At 32.5% G+C, this 20,491-nt stretch overlaps 1 protein-coding gene across 3 annotated transcripts in view; it reads left to right on the plus strand.

Moving 5' to 3' along the window:
- Eys (EGF-like photoreceptor maintenance factor) overlaps positions 1-20,491 on the plus strand; it is a 1,135,848-nt gene that overhangs the window by 368,183 nt on the left and 747,174 nt on the right. For all 3 annotated transcript variants that reach the window (XM_078019814.1, XM_078019816.1, XM_078019815.1), the window contains exons 13-14: positions 4,996-5,191; positions 6,468-8,243. In XM_078019814.1, the coding sequence (XP_077875940.1) occupies positions 4,996-5,191; positions 6,468-8,243 (1,972 nt within the window). The remainder of the gene's footprint in view (positions 1-4,995; positions 5,192-6,467; positions 8,244-20,491) is intronic.

A 20,491-nucleotide genomic window follows, 5' to 3' on the forward strand; every position in this document is an offset into this window, starting at 1 on the left:
TTTATTTTAAGAAAAATAAAATATTTCAAAGAGCAAGGTGGTAGATCAGTGTTATATGATACAAAGTAGTATTAATAAGCAAGCAGACTAGCATCAGGGGTGTGTGACCTGAGAGTGGACCAAAACTTTGTCCTTAAGATTCCTGTGTCCCTTTGCATGTATGACCACACTCATTCACACTCACACAAATAGACTCTTAGTCTGCTCTTCTCTTGTCATTGAGCTGAAATACGTAATCATTTTTCAATGAGGGGCTCCATTGTCGCGTTCCTCGGAACTAAAACACTCAGGGTCACTCCAGAAGAATTGGGCTGCATGAAATAATCACCAAAGAGACAGAGGTACCTTTTGTTTGGGGTCCTGTGACAGCTGGCTCCTCTGACCTTAAGGGTCCGCAGAAAGAGAGAGAATAAGCACGTGCTGAACCAGTTTATTGAAGAGAAGATATTCAAATGAGGCAAGCGGTCAGGTTCCTGGGGGCTGAGTCCAGCTTCGCCATGTCTGCTGTCAGCAGATTGGCCATACCCAAAGGCAGAGCAAGAGAAAGGGACACACAAAGGGCATTTTCATGGAACATTCTGTCCCAAACAGGGCAAAGGGGTAATATCACAAAGGAACAGGTGAGCTTAGCTCAATCCACGGGGAGACATGCCTATGTCTGAAGATGTGTCCTCAACCTTCTGGGACCAGGGCAATGTCCAGGTCACTACAACACGTAATGACATTCAGAGCCTCTCTGCCTCTGGATGGAGAACACTAATCATTCAGACTGGCTGCCCACACTCCATGTTTTCACTCTGTACTGGCCCACACAAATTAGGTAGGCACTTCTATGTGTATGCAATACTGCATATTTTGATACTGTTGTAAATTTCAAGCTGCCAATTAGTTTGAAAACTTTACAAATTTATCCTTTAGGTTCTTAGAAACATAGGTTAAACCACAGTATTATAGATATTAAATGAAATACAAACACTGGAATGTTTCTTCATTGTATACATTTTAATAGAAAATAAGAATGAGATATACAGTTACATCTTTAAATGATATGTCAACAGAATGTAAAATAATACTTCACTAGAATATGAATCCATTGAGATAATAAACACTATTTTACCTGGTTGTTGATGGTTAAATCTAATTGTCAGTTATGTGTGTTAAACTGTTACAGTAGAACTACTAGAGTAGAGTAGTTCCTTATCTTGATTTTTGTTATCTATAATAATCAAGTGTAGAATAGAACTGTTCATAAAAACTTGGAGATGATCCAGGAGATCAAAATAAAGTTTAGTGGCTATGAGTATGGGCCATGCGTTTCACTGCTTGGTTTGAATCTTGGCTTTGACTTTCTATCTCGATGATCAAAGAATTAGCAAAAAGACTATAAGATAGTGCAGGTTTCCTTTAAACCATACTTCTTACTTCACTGAAATGATTTAAGGATTAGTCTGCCTTAGGAGAGATTCATATTTTTAACTTACTACTGGGAGCTAATAAGCTTCTCAAATTTAATGAATTTATTAAGAAATCCTGATATACCCCCAATCTATAACTGGCCTTTACTGATATTTCAATTAGTAAATGGCTTTATTAGTCATTCCATGCATTGAAACAAAAATTTAGTAATCATTCATTAAAGTTTTATTCTGACCTCATGTTTCTTGTCCTTCAGCAGTATTATGGTCTCTGTCTTCCAAATACATCCTGAATGAAACCTTTCCTCACACTATGCACTGCTTCGGCTCCCAGCCAGAGTTTATTCACCCAATTTCTAGATCATTGTAAGCAGCATCTCATTGATATACCAGCTTCCTTTCTTCCCACCACACCAATATCCCTTGACAGTATATGTTTCTGCAAATATTTTCACTATGTAAATCATACTACATCACTTTTTTTTTTTTTTGTCCTATGTATTCCAATGGCTTCCGGTCTCTTAGAATTAACTCCAATTTAAACAACTGATAAGTAAACAAAGCAGCAGCCTGAATTATCTAGTTCTTGGCCATATCTAAGACTTCACTTCCTCCTTTGCCTCTTTAGTTGCCCATTTTGCTGTTGTTTAAACTAATTCAAATTTTGATTCCTTTTCTATAATCAAGCTATAAAATAAAAAAAAATTACCTATCCGGTTGGCCAGTTCCATCTATAAGTTGATGAGCACTTATAACCATCATTATAGCTTGCACTTCATCACTTAGTACTAAATGAAGACATGCAAAGCTACCCAAGGTTAACGAGAAAGCAGGTGATCAGAATTTCATAAAGCACTGATTCAAGATATTTTCTGCATTTTTTCTTCAAATATAGATTCAGAAAGACAATTTTTAAGTTATGACATTTTATATAAATGCCTAACATTATCTTGAAACCTATTTAGTTCTCTATAAATATCAGCACCTCATTATTGTATTTTAATAAGGCACTAAATACCTGTTTGCAAGGTGCATTTATGAAGGAATGAATTACATTGACAAAATTAGTAAACTATAGTAACCATGAAGTTAAGAAATAACAAGTATCAAATTAAAGGTTTATGAGTTAAAGCTAAATACTTAGAATTCTTATATGCTTCATGTGCAATCAAGTGACTATGCAGGAAGAAATGTGCAATCATTTTGAGGAGTTTTGTCTCAGTTTATCTTTATTATACATAACAGAGAATGTGATCAGAAAGGTCAAATGATCTATTAGGGCTATGATAACTGCTATCACAACAACCTTCAAAACTTCAGTAGATCAATACAATAGAAATTTATTCCTCATTCACATGAACTCCAAATGAATATCTCTGATTTCAGCTCCTCTCGTTCAGTGAGATATTTTAGGCACCAAGGCTACTTTTTGTCACTCGGCCATCTTTAATACATGAATTCACATGTCACAACATAAGGGAAGAGGCTGGAAGATCACACACCACAGACTTTTATGAATCTATCAGAAAGTGGCAGACTTCATGACCATGTATTAAAACTCATAATTACACAAACACACAAGAACAATTGATGCATACAATCCAAAGGGAAAAAGAAATAGGTATAGTAAGTGTGTAACAGAGATTTAATAAGGAAGAATAGAGAAATGTCTCTAGGATGAATTGCATTTGCAGACTTTGAGGTGTATATATCATACATAAATGTATTAACATCAAATATTTGTATCCCACATTTGTAATGACATTGAATAAATGCACTAACACTCATATACATGCATAAATATATATATTTATTATACATACACTTATATATATCTACTTTTATAGATATATGCATATATACATACATAGAGAGAAAAGATGTCAAACAATTAAAATCTACTTGAAAGATTATTAATAAATAAATATATATATATATATATATATATATATATATATATACATATATATATATATATGTTTGATGAGATGCTTATTGCTAATACTTGGGGAATAGGGAATAGAATGAGATATTTGGAATCAAGCCTGAAATTCAGTAAATAAAATCAATTTTGAGAGCAAACCTTATGAACAGCACATGATGGATAAGAAACTCAGCCCACCAATGTGTGCATATAATAGAGGAAGGAGAAAGTATGGTTTCCTGTCTGCTGGACTGAAATATCCTTCCACTGAGCATTTGAATCACCTAATTCTACATGTTCTGGTGTAATACATGTCAAAAACACATGAGATTCTTAGGTAACTTGTTGATTATCACCTATTCCTCATGGTAGTTAATAATGGCTTCTGATTAGGATTCAAGAAAAAAGATCTGACCAGGACAATACAAGCATTTATGAGCCATGTACTAGCCACATCTTCACTGTAAACGAGTACAGATGCATTCTAACATTCTGGTCTCTACCCTGATTTCATGTGTATTTTAATTAATCTATGAAGTCTTTCCATGCTATAGCTTAGCCTTGAGGAAAGCATAAATCTTTTGGTCATTAAGTATAAAATCATATTCCTTTTTTGTGTTGTTGTTGTTTCTTATATTGCTTCCAGATTCACTCTTGACTATTTTTTACATGTTAGACTTTTTAATGCAATTTTCTAACATCATGAATCCTTTGACCTTGATAGAAACTTTTAGTTATAAGCTGAACGTGAATACAGAATATAAACCACAAAGCAAAAAAGAATATATGTCTAAATCAAGACCTAAGATTTGTGAAAAGTAAATACAACCTTTGACAAATGTTAAAGCAGTAAATTGGGGAAATCTATTGGCTATATCTTCATTATTGGTAAATAAACATATAATTGTATTTTTAAATCATTTCAAAATTTGTGTTTAAAGATCAAAATGCTTCAAATAATATAACTGTTTTTCTATTTTTTAATATAACTTTGTTTTAACTCTACTTTTTATAGAGAATCTCCTTGATCCATTTGCATTTATTTATGCATGCATAAAATATCTCTTTGTAATATGCTTCAATCAATTGTTTTGTATGGAAATTATTTTATAAGGATAGGACAGAAATAGGCTATTCATGTCAAACAATTTACAAAATATACAAGCCAATTTCTTCTATAAGCCAGTACAAAGTAAAATTAGTTGAACATCACAAAAAATGTTTTCAATTATGTTTTATAAATATGACATTCTTATTGGCTGTCAACTAAATATGACTTTTGGGAGAAAATGGTTTATAATTTATTATATTGCTTTTATATCCATACTGAAGACCAAAGTACAATTTTTTCAGGGGAAAAAATATCCCAAAAGCAAATATAAGGGAGTATCATGAATTGAAATTAAAGGAACTAAGAACAAATTTAGACATTTAATTGAGTATATCACAAATTTGAAAGATTTAACTAATTTTGAAATATCGATAAATTTTACTATGAAGATTTCATTTTTTTAAGTAAAATAAGATGAATGATTTACACTATTTAATGTAAGTATAAAAATGAAAAATGGACCTGAAAATAAACTTTAAAAAAAATCTCCTCATAGGAACAAAGAAACTTTGAGCTTAATTTAATTATGGTGATTCCTTTTGCAGAGTTGCTCCACTGCGCTTCCTTGTGGTGATGAAATAAGCAGCATCACCAGTTCACCTCTCATCTCTCCAAGCATCTCTCCAACCATTTTTACACAAATATATACAGTGCCTCCTTCTGAAATGTTGTTCAGTATCTTACCATCTACAAGGGCTACAAAAATATGGACCATAATGAATACTTATCCAGGCAATGAAGGTAAGTAGAAGTAATTAAAATATGAAGTTGAGTTTGAAAAAATTTATATTGAAAACCTGTTTTCTAAGTTTTTATTTCTAAATTCTTTATTTTTTTCCAAGATATAGATTTTTTAAGGGTGCAAAATTTAGAATTCTTGTTAGTTACACATCCTGTTTTAAGTTTTGAAAATATTGATATCCTTTGCTAATAAGTACATTTTGGGGAAGGGAAGTAACTGGAAAAAAATGTCAACAATCTTTATTCTGATGTGTAAATTTTGGTGAATAACTGGACTCCAATTCTAGCATATTTGTTTTAACTATCAGTGAATCTTTTTGAAAAGGGCCTTGTACTACTTATATCATTATATCTTCATTTAATGTCCTCTTAATTGTTATATGAAGTTTTTATATTCAATAATTTATTTGAAAACTCTCAGAAACAAATAAGTGATTATTTTTCTATTTTGAAAAATGTTAACAACTTGAGTCTCCTGTTATGTGCTATGACTTAACAGTAAGTCAAATGATGTCATTTTATAAAATGTAGAATGTATGTTCAATTCCAAATTCATTCTTCATATAGAAAGTGTTACTCAGAATGATTAGTAAGAATTACAGTCCTTAATAAGATATTTTTTGTCTATGAAAAAGTGTCTTTGAATACTCTTGTACATTCTAAGAAGAAACTATCATTTTCTATTTTTGTTTATAAATGTATGTTATTTTAAAAAAATGTTTCAGTTGTAGTTGGACACAATACCTGTGTTTTATTTATTTTTTTGTGGTGCTGAGGATTGAACTCAGTGCCTTGCATGTGCTAGGCGAGCGCTCTACCTCTGAGCCACAACCCGAGCTCCTGATTTATATTCTTTTAAAGAATATAGTAAAAATAGAGTGTTATCAAATGTAAAAAATATTTTACTATTTAGAAAGTAAAACAAAATTTTGAATATTTCTAACAAAATAGTTCAAATATTTATCAGTACTATCCATGATAAAGAATTTTAGTTTTATAATTTAAAGGAGTCATTTGATTGAGAATGGCAATTTTGTGTAACACCATTACTCTATTTCGGCCTTCCCATTGAATGTGAATAATAACAGACTTTGCATTTATGCAGTTTGTGAAGTCACTAAACTTCTTCATACACTTTTATTAGAAATGTGATTTACAGAGCCAAATCTGTCTGCATATAATAGGTGTGAGGTGGCAGTGCAATTTGCTAAAGATCCAAAGTTATTCATTTTTAACTCACTTTTCTGATTTCTTTTTTGCCTTTTCCTTTCTAAAGCTCCGAAACACAGAGATATTTTCAAGCATGATGTTCCTGCAACCACTGGTTTGGCAGCATTAAGTATTGGCATAGCTTTTGAAAGCTACTTACTCAAAGAACTGATTTCCACTAGAGAGCTTTCAGCAAAACAGAGTCTTCTTTCTTCCACAGATGTTTCCTCTTCTCAGTTTCTGAATTTTGGTGTTCATGATCCAGCACAAATTGTCCAGGGCAAAACATCTGCATCACATATGCCTATCCAAACTTCAGCAGCTACACAAGCATTCTTTCTTTCTCCTCAGGGATCAAGGACCCCATTTATCATCTCTTCCTTAATGACAGATTTTATTTTTCCCACATCATCTTCATTATTTGAGGACTATCACACTGTTGCCTTTTCTGCTGCCACAATGAGTTCAGTAATTAGCAGCATTCCAGGAGCTGATATTAAGTTAAACAGACTCTCATTACTCTCCCATGGATTCCTGCTCACAACTGCTTCCACAAGTGCACCTCCAATTGTCTCTAGGAGGGCTCAAGAGGATATTGAAGAATATTCAGCTGTTTCCTTAATTTCAAGAAGAAAGCACTGGAGATTTCTGAGCCCCTCAATGTCTCCCATTTTTCCTGCTAAGATAATTATATCCAAACAGGTAGCCATCTTAAACTCATCAACTCTCTACCAATTTAGAACGCAAACTCCCATTCCCAGTGAATATCGGGTTATTACTGAAGAATCTAGCAACCAGAGACTCACAAACATCAAATCACAGGCTGCTGATTCTTTAAGTGAATTAAGCCAAACATGTGCAACATGTTCTATGACTGAAATAAAATCCTCTCATGAATTCTCAGATCAGGTTTTGCATAGTAAACAGTCCCAATTTTATGAGACATTCTGGATGAACTCAGCGATATTAGCCAGCTGGTATGCACTAATGGGAACTCAAACTATCACTTCTGGGCATTCGTTTTCTCCTCATACTGAAATAATACCATCAGTGGCATTCACAGAACTGTCATCTTTGTTTCCATCTAAAAAGAGTGCAAAAAGAACAATTTTATTTTCATCCTTGGAAGAATCCATTACCCTATCAAGTAATTTAGATGTTAATTTATGTTCAAATGAGACTTGTTTATCCATTGTATCTTCCCAAACTGTGTATTCAGACTTGATGTATTCTGATTTGACTTCAAAACTGACTACTGATGATCTGTCAGTATCAGAAGACATTCTTAAACTATCAAGATTAGGAAAATACAGTGTAACTATGAGTCCCACCGAAGCATTAAATCAAGACAATTTATTGGACATGAAAGAGGGTGAAGTGTCTTATCAACTGTTCAAACTTCACACAAGTGTTACCTCTCTAGATTTTGAATTAAACTTACAACAATATTCAGATGTAACTTTCAAGATGTATTCAGAAACCACACATTCAAATGACCTCAAAAACAATCAACCACTATATGCAGACTCACTATCTTACTTTGCAGAAGTAACTCCTAGTGTTGGGTTTTATACGGCGACAGCAACTCAACCTCTTCCAATACAGACCTCTTTACCCATGTCTCTAATTAGACCAGATTGGCCATATTATGTGGATCACCTGACCTTAACACCTGATTTAAAGGAAAAGATCAGGACTTCTTCAAAATGGTCAAAATGGGAACTTCATCCTAGTGTGCATGACCAAGAATCTCCTGCTGCAGGTCAGATTCTTTCCATCACGAGATCACTTACTTCACCATCACTGGAGTCCTTCCCAGTGACTCAACAACTGATGATTTCTGGTGAGTTTCTCAGTTTCTGTTCAGTAAACTTAAAAATTAGTTTCTTTTCTAAAGAAAAGAAAGCATGTCATGGTCACCAGGTGCTCTAAACAGCTTCATTGTGATCAGGGCAGCAGCCAGTTCAATGGAGATGGCACCTGCTGCTGTACCCAACACAGATGGTTATTCTTTATGCACTGCCACAAAGGCTACCAGATCAATACAGAAGTTTGTGGGAGATGGCTAGACTGCTGGCAAGCAATCAGAAAGTGAACTAGTTCAATTCATTACAACACAGCTTTCAAAGTTTTGGAATAACTTTTATTATTCTCATTTCTTGAAATAGCTTCTTTGTAGACGGAACACAATATAACATACTTTTCTAACATTATCCTTGGGACTGGTTATTTTTAATGAGAAAAAAAAACAAGTGAACTTCATTGAGTGACCATATTAAATTTTAAAGCTTTTAGTCTTTCATTGTATATTAGTCTGTACATATGTTAAATTAATACCCTTTATTAAACAAGAACATTATACAAAAATTGAAGGAGATAATATCTCATGTGAATTTGAATTCAGAATTTTTTGAATAATTAACAAGTCAATTTTCTTAGGTAAATTTCTCATTTTCAAGCACTTTTGAAATCACTAATGTCCTCTTCCTTTGTAATTACTGACAAATTGGTAAAGGTTGCTGAAGAAAAAAGTTTAAAAAAACTGTAATTATTAGAAAAAGGGAATTAATAATTTAAAGACATTCTATCTTTTGGAATTTTAAGTGTTAAATTTTGGCAGCAAAGTTAAAAAAATAAGAATAATAAGTAAGAAATGTATACTTTCTTTTTTTATTTACATATAACAGCGGAATGCATTACAACTCTTATTACATATACAGAGCTCAATTTTTCATATCTCTGGTTGTACACATAGTATACTCACACCAATTCGTGTCCTCATACATGTACTTTGGATAATAATGGTCATCACATATATGTATGTGTGGTAGTGGTAGTACATTTCTGCTTTAGAAGAAACAATGGTACTTAAAACACTTCAGGTGTGTAATTTATGGCTAGCAACTTAGTAATGTGAAAGTTCAAATCATTGATGGGTTCAATATCAGGATATTTTTATAAAGCTTTAAAAAATAATTTCATAAATTTAATTACAAATTTAAATGAGGTATTCTCCCTGTTATAAGACAATAGCTTGTGGCTTAACTATTTTGGCTCACCTAGAATACCTAACATGTTGCTTATCACAGGTGAGATTCTTAGTAAATGCAGCTGAGTTAAAATTTCTCCTCCCAAACAATTCACCCCATAGTTACCCATAGGGAATAATCACAACACAAATTCACTACAAAGAAATAAAACCCTAAGTTTTCCCTATGAACATAACCTTGTCACTTTTCATCACTTCCCTCTAATTGTGAAGATTGATAGTTTTGACCTCATTCAAATCTCCTGGTCTTCTTCCAGGTTTATTCCTTCATAATCAATTTAGACACAATAATGAATAAATTACAAGTAGTTTTCTGGCCTTCTCCAATGTGTTCATCCACTGGTTTGTAAGGGTCACATCAATGAATTGATAAAACATTCCAATTGGATTTTGGGGAAAAGATTAACAGAGGGATTATTTACAAATATATAGATAGAATAAAAAAAACTGGGAGGGATAGTATGGATCTGAAGTATTAACAATGGCAGATCACCATTATCAACACTGAGCCTGAAGGGACAGAGAAAAGAGCAGGACCTAGAACCTGAAAAACAAACAAACAAACAAAAAAACATAAAATATGGGACACAGTCAGTTAAAGGTGAATTAAATAGAAAGGAGACAGAGTTACATAAACAACCTTACTCTCCTTTTTCATTTAGTTTGTTCATAGTGTTTCATATCAGCAAAATCCATCAGTTGCTGGAGGGTAAGTTCAGCTATTTAAGTTGATCTCCATTGTTTAGAGGATAGCATGGACAAAGGCAGAAAGAGGATCTAGAGGAACAAATGTTAATACCCTGAACCAATATTTGTTAATTCCCAGTCTATTTTCTCAGCACTCGTGAAAATGGATTATTCTACTAAATTTCATATGTTTTTCCTCAACTGGGCCCTTAATTCTTCCAGGCAATCCTTAATTAATTTTAAGCAAACTTCATAAAATATTCCTCACAGTGAGTATTTCATTTTTTTCCTAATCTATACTAACATAAATACCGTAACTATCTTACTTGTTTAGCAAATAAATTATTCCTAGCTTCTTAGCTGACAAATATCATGCAGTCTTATTTCCAGACTCAACCATAAATTTTACTAGCAACAAAAGAAAGGGAAATAGTAAGGCTTGGTTATACAATAGTACCTGAGCCATGTGCTTAGAAGGCCATCTATCCTTTATCCATAGAATCACATTAACACTTGGATATAATTAACACTTGGATATAATTCAATTGATGATACATATATGGATCAAATGTGGATCAATTTCTAGAATATTTATTATTTTCTATTAATCTATATCTTTATTTTACCCAGTATCAAACTATCTTGATTACTGTTATTTTCTTCTATAAAAGTTACTTTTAAAAACTTAGGTGCAGATGTTCTTGTAGTACTAGTACTACAAGAACATCTTTACTACAAGAACATCTGCACTTAAGTTTTTTAAAAATCATAGGTGATCTTTTGTATAGATTCCTCATCAGTTATACAAATATCAGGTAAAACTGGACATTGTCACTACTACTTCTGATGGGACAGCTAAATCTCCTTCAAAATCTCTGAATATCTCTAAATCTGGGTTGGCAAACTAAAAGCCTTTGGACCAAATCTTGCCAAGGGCCTGTTTCTATAAATAAAGATGAACTAACACAACCATGCCCATTTGCTTATGTATTATGTAAAGCTGCTTTTCTACTTAATGACAGAAGTGAGTAGGTATGAAGACCATGTAGCCTGAGAAGCCTAAAATATTTATTATCTGGCAATTTACAGAAAGTATTTGCCAAACTCTATTCTAAACATCTTCATAGGATTAATAGTTAATCAAAGTAATGGCTAGGAAAAAAAAAAACTACCTAAGTATGTGTATTTTCCTTTATATGTATTCCTGGATTACCCTTAATTGATAATTTTTCTAACCAAATCAGTGTATAGGGATAATTCTATAGCATTACTTTTCATAATCTCTTTTTTTTGCAATTTACTTTATACATAAATAAAATGAGAAATATTTCTAAAACATTATGGTATTGGTACTGAAGCAGACTGGTACCCCCACGCAAAAGAACCCATCACTATAATTAAGCTTTTCTTCTTATCAAAACGATTTTTACAAAGTATATCATCAGTATTTCATCATTCTGCAGAGAGCTCAATGCGGTTTGACACTTCCTTTTTCTTGTAAATGCCAGGTTTACAGACAAAAAGTGTGAAATCTTTCTGGAGCCTAAGAATACAGGACAAAGAATAATGGTCATGTTCCCACTGTCATATAACCACCCCACTCGGTATAAATCTAAAAGAATGTCCAGACTCAGGGTCCAGAGATTGTTAAGCATAAGTAAGCCCCTCTGAATGGCTGCAGCTTAAATAAGCTTGCTTCCTGAAAATTCCTCAGGTATCCAGCCTCGTGTGTTCTATATCAGTTCTGTACTTTATTTTCAGTACATATAAGTGTCTAGAAATATTTTGTTTTAATGTTAATTTCATAGTTAACCCTAAGTATGGTAATACATTCTTGATGAAAAAAAAAAATGAGGCCATGTAGAGAGGCACATGCCTATAATTACAGCGACATGGGAGGCTGAGGCAGGAGAATCACAAGTTTGAGGTCAGCCTCAGCAACTTAGAAAATCCCTAAGTAACTTAGTGAGGCCTTGTCTCAAAATAAAAGAAAATAAATAGAGCTGGGAATATAGCTCAGTGGATAGCTTCCCTGGATTCAATCTACAGTACAAAATAATAAAACAAAATAAATAAAAGAATTTTTGAGCATTTAACCCTATAATTCAACTCTATACATATCTCGAGATATCTCCATATGTGATGGGGATTGTTTCCAAACCCCTGACAATACCAAAATCAGTCAATGCTCAAGTTAAATCTGTGATTGCAGAACTAGCCAGTGGTATGGAAGGTCAAGTACATAAATGCCTTTCAGAAGTTTGTAATAAAATTGAAGACAGCAAATTTAAAAGTAAACATAAGCTTGAAATATTTTTTAAAACTTATGAAATGACTATATTTGTACATTATTTTTGTAAACATGAACAATATAGAAAGATACTTTACATATGTAAGCAATGTATTTATTCTTTATCACATATTCATTAAGAAAAGACAGTGTGTTTGGTCTAACTGGGAAACTTCTCAACAATAGACAATGGTTAGTCACATGTGCTAAATTAAAACTTAGTAAATTCCCTAAAAATATATATATTTTCCCTCTGAGTTGTATATTCAATATCAGTTTCTCTTAAAGATATTTCTATTACATTTTCTTGTGTGGTTTCTATAACAGTGAAAAGATCAATTTTTCAAACTTTAAATACATCACTAGTCATATTAGTAAGAAAACATCATTTGTTATTATTTCCACTATGATGACTTAAAAGATGTACAGTAGATTTGAAACTATAAACTAATCTATTAGAGTCACTACAAATCATCAATTTTAAAGTGAAGCTAAAATTTGAAAATTATAGATTCTTATTGAAATATGTATTCCTGATTAACTTTGAAAATATTATAAATTTAATTATTGCCTCATTTTTGTAAACTGCATGAGATGTGATCCTCTCAAGCATAAAATTGAAACCAGCACTGTGTTAAAAAAAAAAAAAAACTTATGTTAAAAAAAGATTCTGAATTGTTTATTCTTGTTGCATTATTAATATCTTACTCAAAATAGCATCATAATCTATACTTAATTGTACAGTTGCATGAAAATATTAATAGTTAAGTCATTAAAACATATAGCTGGAAATGATTTTTTAAAAGTATAGTATCTTTTCTGTGGAAAAAGATGAAATAGGATATAGTACAATGGGCCACAGTGCTAAAATCTTGCAGAGTTTCCATGACACTGCCAAAATATAAAATGTGCAATTGATGGAGGGAGATGAGTATATGTGGTTAAAGTGAGAGATGAGTGCTGCAATTTCCTTGCTATATGCTATATTCATATTAGAAAAAATGTTTGAAGTAACAATTCCATCATTCTGGGCTCCCTTGCTATAGTGGATCCCCCACTTTGTGTTGGGCTATTCAGGGAGGAAAAAAAAAAATGTCACTCCAAACAAACTCTTGAGATTAGCAAAGGGAGGCATGTGGAGGTAATTCTGTCAACATGTTTCTTTGAGTTTGTGTACCCTTTGAAATGTATGATTGCTTTCTCTGTAACATAGTGACAGCTCTATTAAATTGATTCTAAGTTGTCTTTCTAAACTGTCTTGTAATGGGGACCAGTCAGTATGAGTTAGTTTAATGAATGGCGCAAATGAAGTTTAAAAGGAAAGGGACAGATTCTAGCAGTTCAACATTATTTTCCTGTAGCAACATGACTCTAGTTTTTTTTATCAGAAATTTGGGAGGAAAATAGGAGAGAGCAACCAGAGCTTCCTCATCCAAATATTCTCCATTAGCAATGGAGAACAAATGTGGCACAAAAACAAATATTTTCTATGAGTTCTATTTATTCCATTCTTAGTTGTTTAAGATTTTGAATTTAAAAAACAATTTCATAAAAGTCTAACAAATGACACAATGTTGTTTTTCCCCAAAATAAAAGAAGACAAAAAAGATTTTTAATATTGTAAGTTATCACATAATTTGATACAAATTTTGACAGTCAATTTATAGTTTACTAAGAGTGTTTTTCCATTTTTTTTCTGAATGGATGTGTATCACTTCCTAATCTCTTGGACATTTATTAATATTCTTCCAACATGTCAAAGTACAAATAGCTCACAACATACAATGTCATTCTTTAAATACTTTTTTAAGTTTAACTGATATCTAAAATTTTGTACATATTTATGGGAACCATATGCTGTTTCAAAACACATTTATATTATGTATTGTTCAAATCATACTAAACATATGTATTGCCTCAAAATCCTTTCTTCTAGATTAAAACAATGTAGCCCACTATCATCATCAATATTGATCCTATTGTGCAATAGTGTGCCAGGACTCCTAACTAGTATCTATCTATCGACCTCCTCATGGCCTCTTATAATCACCAATCTCATCCTCAGCTTCTATGAGACCCTTTTGTTTTTTTAGATTACATACATATAAACATGATATTTATCTTTCTGTGCCTTGGTGTTCACTTAAGATAATGACCAACAGTTTCATCCATTTTATTATAAACAACAGAATGTCACCATTTTCATGATAGAATCATTCCATTGTGTATATGTGCCTCTTCTTGTTTATCCAGTCATCAGCTGTTAGACACTTAGGTTGTTTTCATTTCTAGCTATATGTATAACATGGTAATGAACATAGGAAATCAGATGCCCCTTTGACATTCTTATTTCATTGTCCTTGAGTTTATACATAATGCAATTCGTGGAACATATATTAGTTCTATTTCTTTTATTTTCTGAGGAAATTTCAAACTGCTTTTCACAATGGTTGTAGTACACATATTTTCTTCAACAATCTGCAAGGATTCTCCTTGCAGTCATTCTCAATGCTGAAAAAAGTAATTTCATTAAACACATCAGCAAGTCAAAATACCTTATCTCTACATATTTTTTACATTGCATTTATATTTATTTTTTAAATATTTTTATCAGTTGTTGTTGGACATTTATTTATTTATTTATTTATTTATTTATTTATGTGTGGTGTTGAGAATAGAACCCAGTGCCTCATGCTAGGCAAGTGTACTACCATTGAGCCACAATCCCAGCCTTACATTTATATTTCTTAATAAGGAGAATTGCATTAAGTGTCTTAGTTCATTTTTACTGCTATATCACATAACAGGTAATTTACAAAGAATAGAAATTTGTCACTACTGGAGGCCAAGAGTCTAAGATCAACCTGCCAGAGGATCTGTGTCTAAAGACCCAGTCCTTATAGATGCACCTTCTAGATGTCCTCATGTTTAGGAAGAGTAGGAAGGACAGAACTCGTGTAGTCAAGCTTGTTCCTATTTGATTCAGTGTGGCCCTTATGTTCTAATACCCTCCTGTAAGTCTAATACTCGTGCACTGGAAATTAAGTCCCAAAATGAATTTTTGAGGGGACACAAATATTTAAATCATGGTGTTAAGTAAACCAAAATTCAAACTATGGTTTCTTACAACTATACAGAAAAAAGTGTTTTTAAAAGGTAAAATTCTCTGAAGATCACAAAAATACCAAAATGGAGATATTTCTTATTCTGCATCCCCTTAATATATAGAACATTTAATTAATGTGAACATATTGTAAAAAAAAAAGTTCAAATAGAACAATACTTAGAACTATTTATCTATCTATCTATCTATCTATCTATCTATCTATCTATCTATCTATCTATCTATCTATCTATTTATCTGTTTATTTATTGGTGCTGGAGATCAAACCCAGAGCCTCTTGTATGCTATGTGATTGCATTAACATCACAGCAGAATTCACACCACAGCCCAATCAATTCATTTCTTTTTTGGGGGAGAGGGAGGGGGCTACCAAGTATTGAACTCAGGAGCACTCTACCACTGAGCCACATCCCCAGGTCTATTTTGTCTCTTTTTTAGAAACAGAGTCTCACTGAGTTTCTTAGCACCTTGCCATTGCCAAGGCTGGCACTGAATTTGTGATCCTCCTGCGTCAGCCTCTGAGCCCCTGAATTACAGTTGTGCACCACAGGGCCTGGCACAATCAATTTATTTTAAAGTGCAAGAATATAAACAAGGAAATGTTGAATAGGAAGGGAAATGTGAGAAGCTATGTGTTTATATAATATACCAATATAAATTGTAATTAAATTATTCTATTGTTGTGTAAATCCAGATTTAAATATATAAATAGGTGGTCTGTATATGCATATTATATACAAAATTACCAAAAGAAAGATATTTTGAATTCATAGAAAAAGATTTTGATATTAACTAAATCATGTTGATGAACTGTTATATTGAAAATGTTTCCTCTGCACATTACACCTGAATATATTCTATCAAAATTAGCCAGAAAAAATTGTAGAATAAACATTGAAATATCTTCAAGAAAAAAAAAGTTTTCTGATCTCTAAATCAAAATGTTTAAGCCTAAAAACAAGCGAAACATCAGAAATGAAATGTTGATGACATGTACATTTTGTGGCAGAAAAATTGAAATGATTACCTTTCTAAGTAAAATAATGATTATAAATGTAGCTAAAGATATATATATATATCTTCCTGTAGCTAAAGAGCTAAGTGTATATATATATTTTCTGTATATATATATATACAGATATATATTTTGCTTCCTAAGGTATAAGTATGATTACTAAGTACTCTTTCAATTCAAAGAAAAAATGACATCTTGAACAATAAAACAATTTACAAATGAATTATAAACAGTAAAAATTTATTAACAATCATAAAAATCAATTCAAAATATCACATTTAAGATTAAATAGATTTAACTTATCACTTGCAATTTTTTCTTATTATAATACTATGAGTTAGTAAAGATATGGGAAGGCACTTCACTCTGTGGAAAAGTAAACTGGTACATCTTTCTGAAGGATTGTGCAATAACAGGGATTTCAAGTTTTAAAATATCATGATTTTAATCCTAGAAAATTATTATTGATATTCCCCAAAATGTAATGTTGTTAAAAGAATAATTACTTAGAAAAAGCTTCATTCTAAAATGATGATTGTATTAAATAAATATTGATGTATAAAATTGCTTCCTTTATTTAAATCAATAAAAATGGTAAACCATGTATGCAACATATTTGTGAGTACATGCACACTACATATATCTATATCTTAGATTCTTCAAAACATTTTCATTGCCTTTAATATTTATTTTTTAAAAGTGATGTTGTTTATATACATTTTATAATCTGAAATCATTGTTTTTGAATATAAGGTTATAATGATCAAGAAAATTTCAGAAAGTGTTTGCCTATTTTATTCACATTAGATGAAAATAATGATGCTTTTACAAGAATATTGAGAAATATAGTTATGTAGAAAATCATGCCAAATCATTGCATCATGATAGTCACAGGAAATCAAATTTTAAAATTATATATATATATATATATATTGCATGAAGTACATGTATACATATCTATGTTCAAATATGAGATCCCTAGTTTTTAAAAAAATGAATCATTAGGTTTATATTGAAATCATTATTATATTTATGCAGCTTTCTTATAATAAAAATATGAGAAAATAGAATGGAATTAATTGCATTGTTTTGTTCAGTAAGTAGATTCTCACTGGTTGTTTTCTGACAGACATCAAACATTTCTGTAATTGTTTCTGCATTTACATGCTTGATTGTTTAATTTGGACCAAAACTGTTCAGATACGAATTATATCTTCTTAAATCAATCACACTTTTTAAAACTCTATTTTGTATTATATGTTTATATCCTAGGGTTTTTAAACTTCTCATTAAAATACTTGCATTTTATAAAGCAACATATATGGAGACAGAGTATTTCTTCCTGAGAAAACTATTGCATGTCAAAAGAGATGTCCAAACTAAAAAAAAAAAAAAGAGACCCTTCCTATGATAACTGCACAGCTTGCTTTTCTACAGAAAAAGCAACTCAACTCGGTACCCTCTTCTTGTAGGCAAGGAAGTATTTGCATAGATGACAGAGGCTTTTGTGACAGTATTTAATAGTCACTTTTGTTCTAATTTTCTGGGGATACATATAATTAATCCCATTTAGAACTGACACAGTAATAAACACTCTTGATGTTCCTATGGTTGAAATTGTGTCTACTGAAATTTAGCACATATGAGAAATAAAATTAGATCCAAAATTCAGACATTTTCTTTCCTGTATATCTCCCAGCATTTTTCTCAAAAAAATGAATGTCCCATGTTTTTCTGTTATGCTAGTTAGTAGTATTCAAGAGCTCTCATTACTTGTATTTCATTCCCACTGGTCATTGAAATGAATAGTATTGTTGACACTATAAACAATACGTAGCAGAGTGAATGTGATAGTTTACAAATCATAATACAAAACTTTTCATACAGATTCATTAGTTCTTTCAATATACTTTAAAATATATTCAAAATACTTTCATCTTCATTGCCAAATATCCACCTCAGCAGTATGTAACCTTGGAAAAATTAATAGCATAGACCAAGATTGTCAAATTATAGCCTCCAGGCCAAATCGAGTGCAACACCTGTTTTTGTAAAGACAGTTCTACTGAAATACAGCTATGCCTATTCATTTACATTCTGCCTATGGCTGATTTTATACAACAACAAACTTAAATCATTGCAATAGAGGTCATATAGTTTACAAAGCCCAGAAATACTTACTGTCTTGTTCTTTATAGAAAAAGCTTTCCAACATCCGGCATATCTATGTATGTGAGTTCTTATAGTCCTCAGTTTGGTTTCTGTATCAGCCATCGATGGACTCCCAGAAGTTCAGATTTCAGATGTGCATAGTCCTATTGTGCTGTCTAGAATCACACTGTCCTTGTCTTCTATACTACTCTGGTAGAGACTTGGCATATACACACAAACAGTGGTAGACACTCATTATCTGCTTTGTGAAGTCCTCACATCTGTGTCCAAGGCTGGCTTCAGGGGTGTGTGACCTCTGTAGTCACACAGGACCTCATGTTCAGAAGGACCCCACAATTGCTGGAGTCATGGTGTGTGGGAGTTCAGTGTGTCTCAAAGCAAGTGCAAGTTCAAGTGTTATAAAAGCCACTAGCTTTCACAAAGCAGTGTATTATAATGTACACATGTCAAGTAGTAAAATAAAAGCTGTTGAGTTAGTTTTTGTTAATGTTTCTGCTATTTATATTAAGAATTAAGTTCATGTACGAACCATGAAATATGAATTATGTAATATTGATGTTTACTTCTATGCATTAACTTCCCTTATATTTTCTATGGAAGCTGGCATTACCCAGTATAAAGAAGAATGTTAACATTTATGCTAATAATTGAAAATTTTAATTTTTTTTCTCTTAGAATAACATTAAACTGCAAATAAAAAGACTGAAAAATTGAAAGAATGGCTGTGGAAAGAGAAAACAATACTTTATATCACAGTACTTGTAATAACACAGATTTTTTAATTTGTTTGTTTTTTTTTTTTTGAGCAAGTATCCCTGCATTTTAATTCTGCACTTGGTTTGACAAATTATGTGTGTGGCCCTATCTATAGCTCAAGTGCTCTATAGTTTTCTTCCCACCTCCAATAACAGACACTTATCCTGCAAACCTCCTCCTGGGCTGCAGAACTCTAAACAGTTAGAATCCTCTCAGATTTATTTTTGGACATTTTTCCTTCTCATTTTTCTTCCCACACATTCTCTATTCTTTTTTTCTCAGTTCTCATTCTTCTATTTCACAATTTATCTTTAGATCTTCTCACTCACTGCATTTTGTCTACTGGTGGTAGGCTGAATGAGTGACATGTATTCTTCACACAGTGCCCTCAGTTATGCCCCAGTCACCTCTGAGAGAGGGGTTCATATGTTAGTCTGCAGAAGTGATGACATCATCAGCACTAGTTTGCTTCTATGACCAGCATCCCAAGAAGCAATGGTCCTAGTGTGCGGGAGGCCATCCTCACATGTGATTTGAGTTTCCTCCGTGGCTGGGTGAGAGGCGCTTAGACACAGCTGTGTCAGAGCTTTCCCCACCCTTCTCCAGATCCTAGGGGTTGTCCACACAGAGGCATGTCTGGCCACTGCCCCGAAGACTCAATCATCACCCTTGACCTTGGGATGCTGCCCCCCTTAACTTTCATTGGATGGGATTTTCCCTGGAATTTTTGTTCCCCAATAAAAGTTCACTCCATGGCATGTTCTCTCCTCTCTCTCTCTCTCTCTCTCTCTCTCTCTCTCTCTCTCTCTCTCTCTCTCTTTCTCTCTGGCCTCTTTAGTAAACCTCACTACCACATTAGGTGGCTGGAGGCTGGAGCTAGGAGGAGCTGTCCTGGAGCTGGTTTTAAAGGTAATTAGAGTCTTGTCTTTAATTAAAAACTCCCTAGCGTCTTGTTCACAGTTTGAACCTTCTTTAATGAAGCCAGTGCTGGTGGCTGG

The sequence above is a fragment of the Ictidomys tridecemlineatus genome, chromosome 8 (assembly GCF_052094955.1).
Source record: "Ictidomys tridecemlineatus isolate mIctTri1 chromosome 8, mIctTri1.hap1, whole genome shotgun sequence".
NCBI classification, from domain to species: Eukaryota; Metazoa; Chordata; class Mammalia; order Rodentia; family Sciuridae; genus Ictidomys; species Ictidomys tridecemlineatus.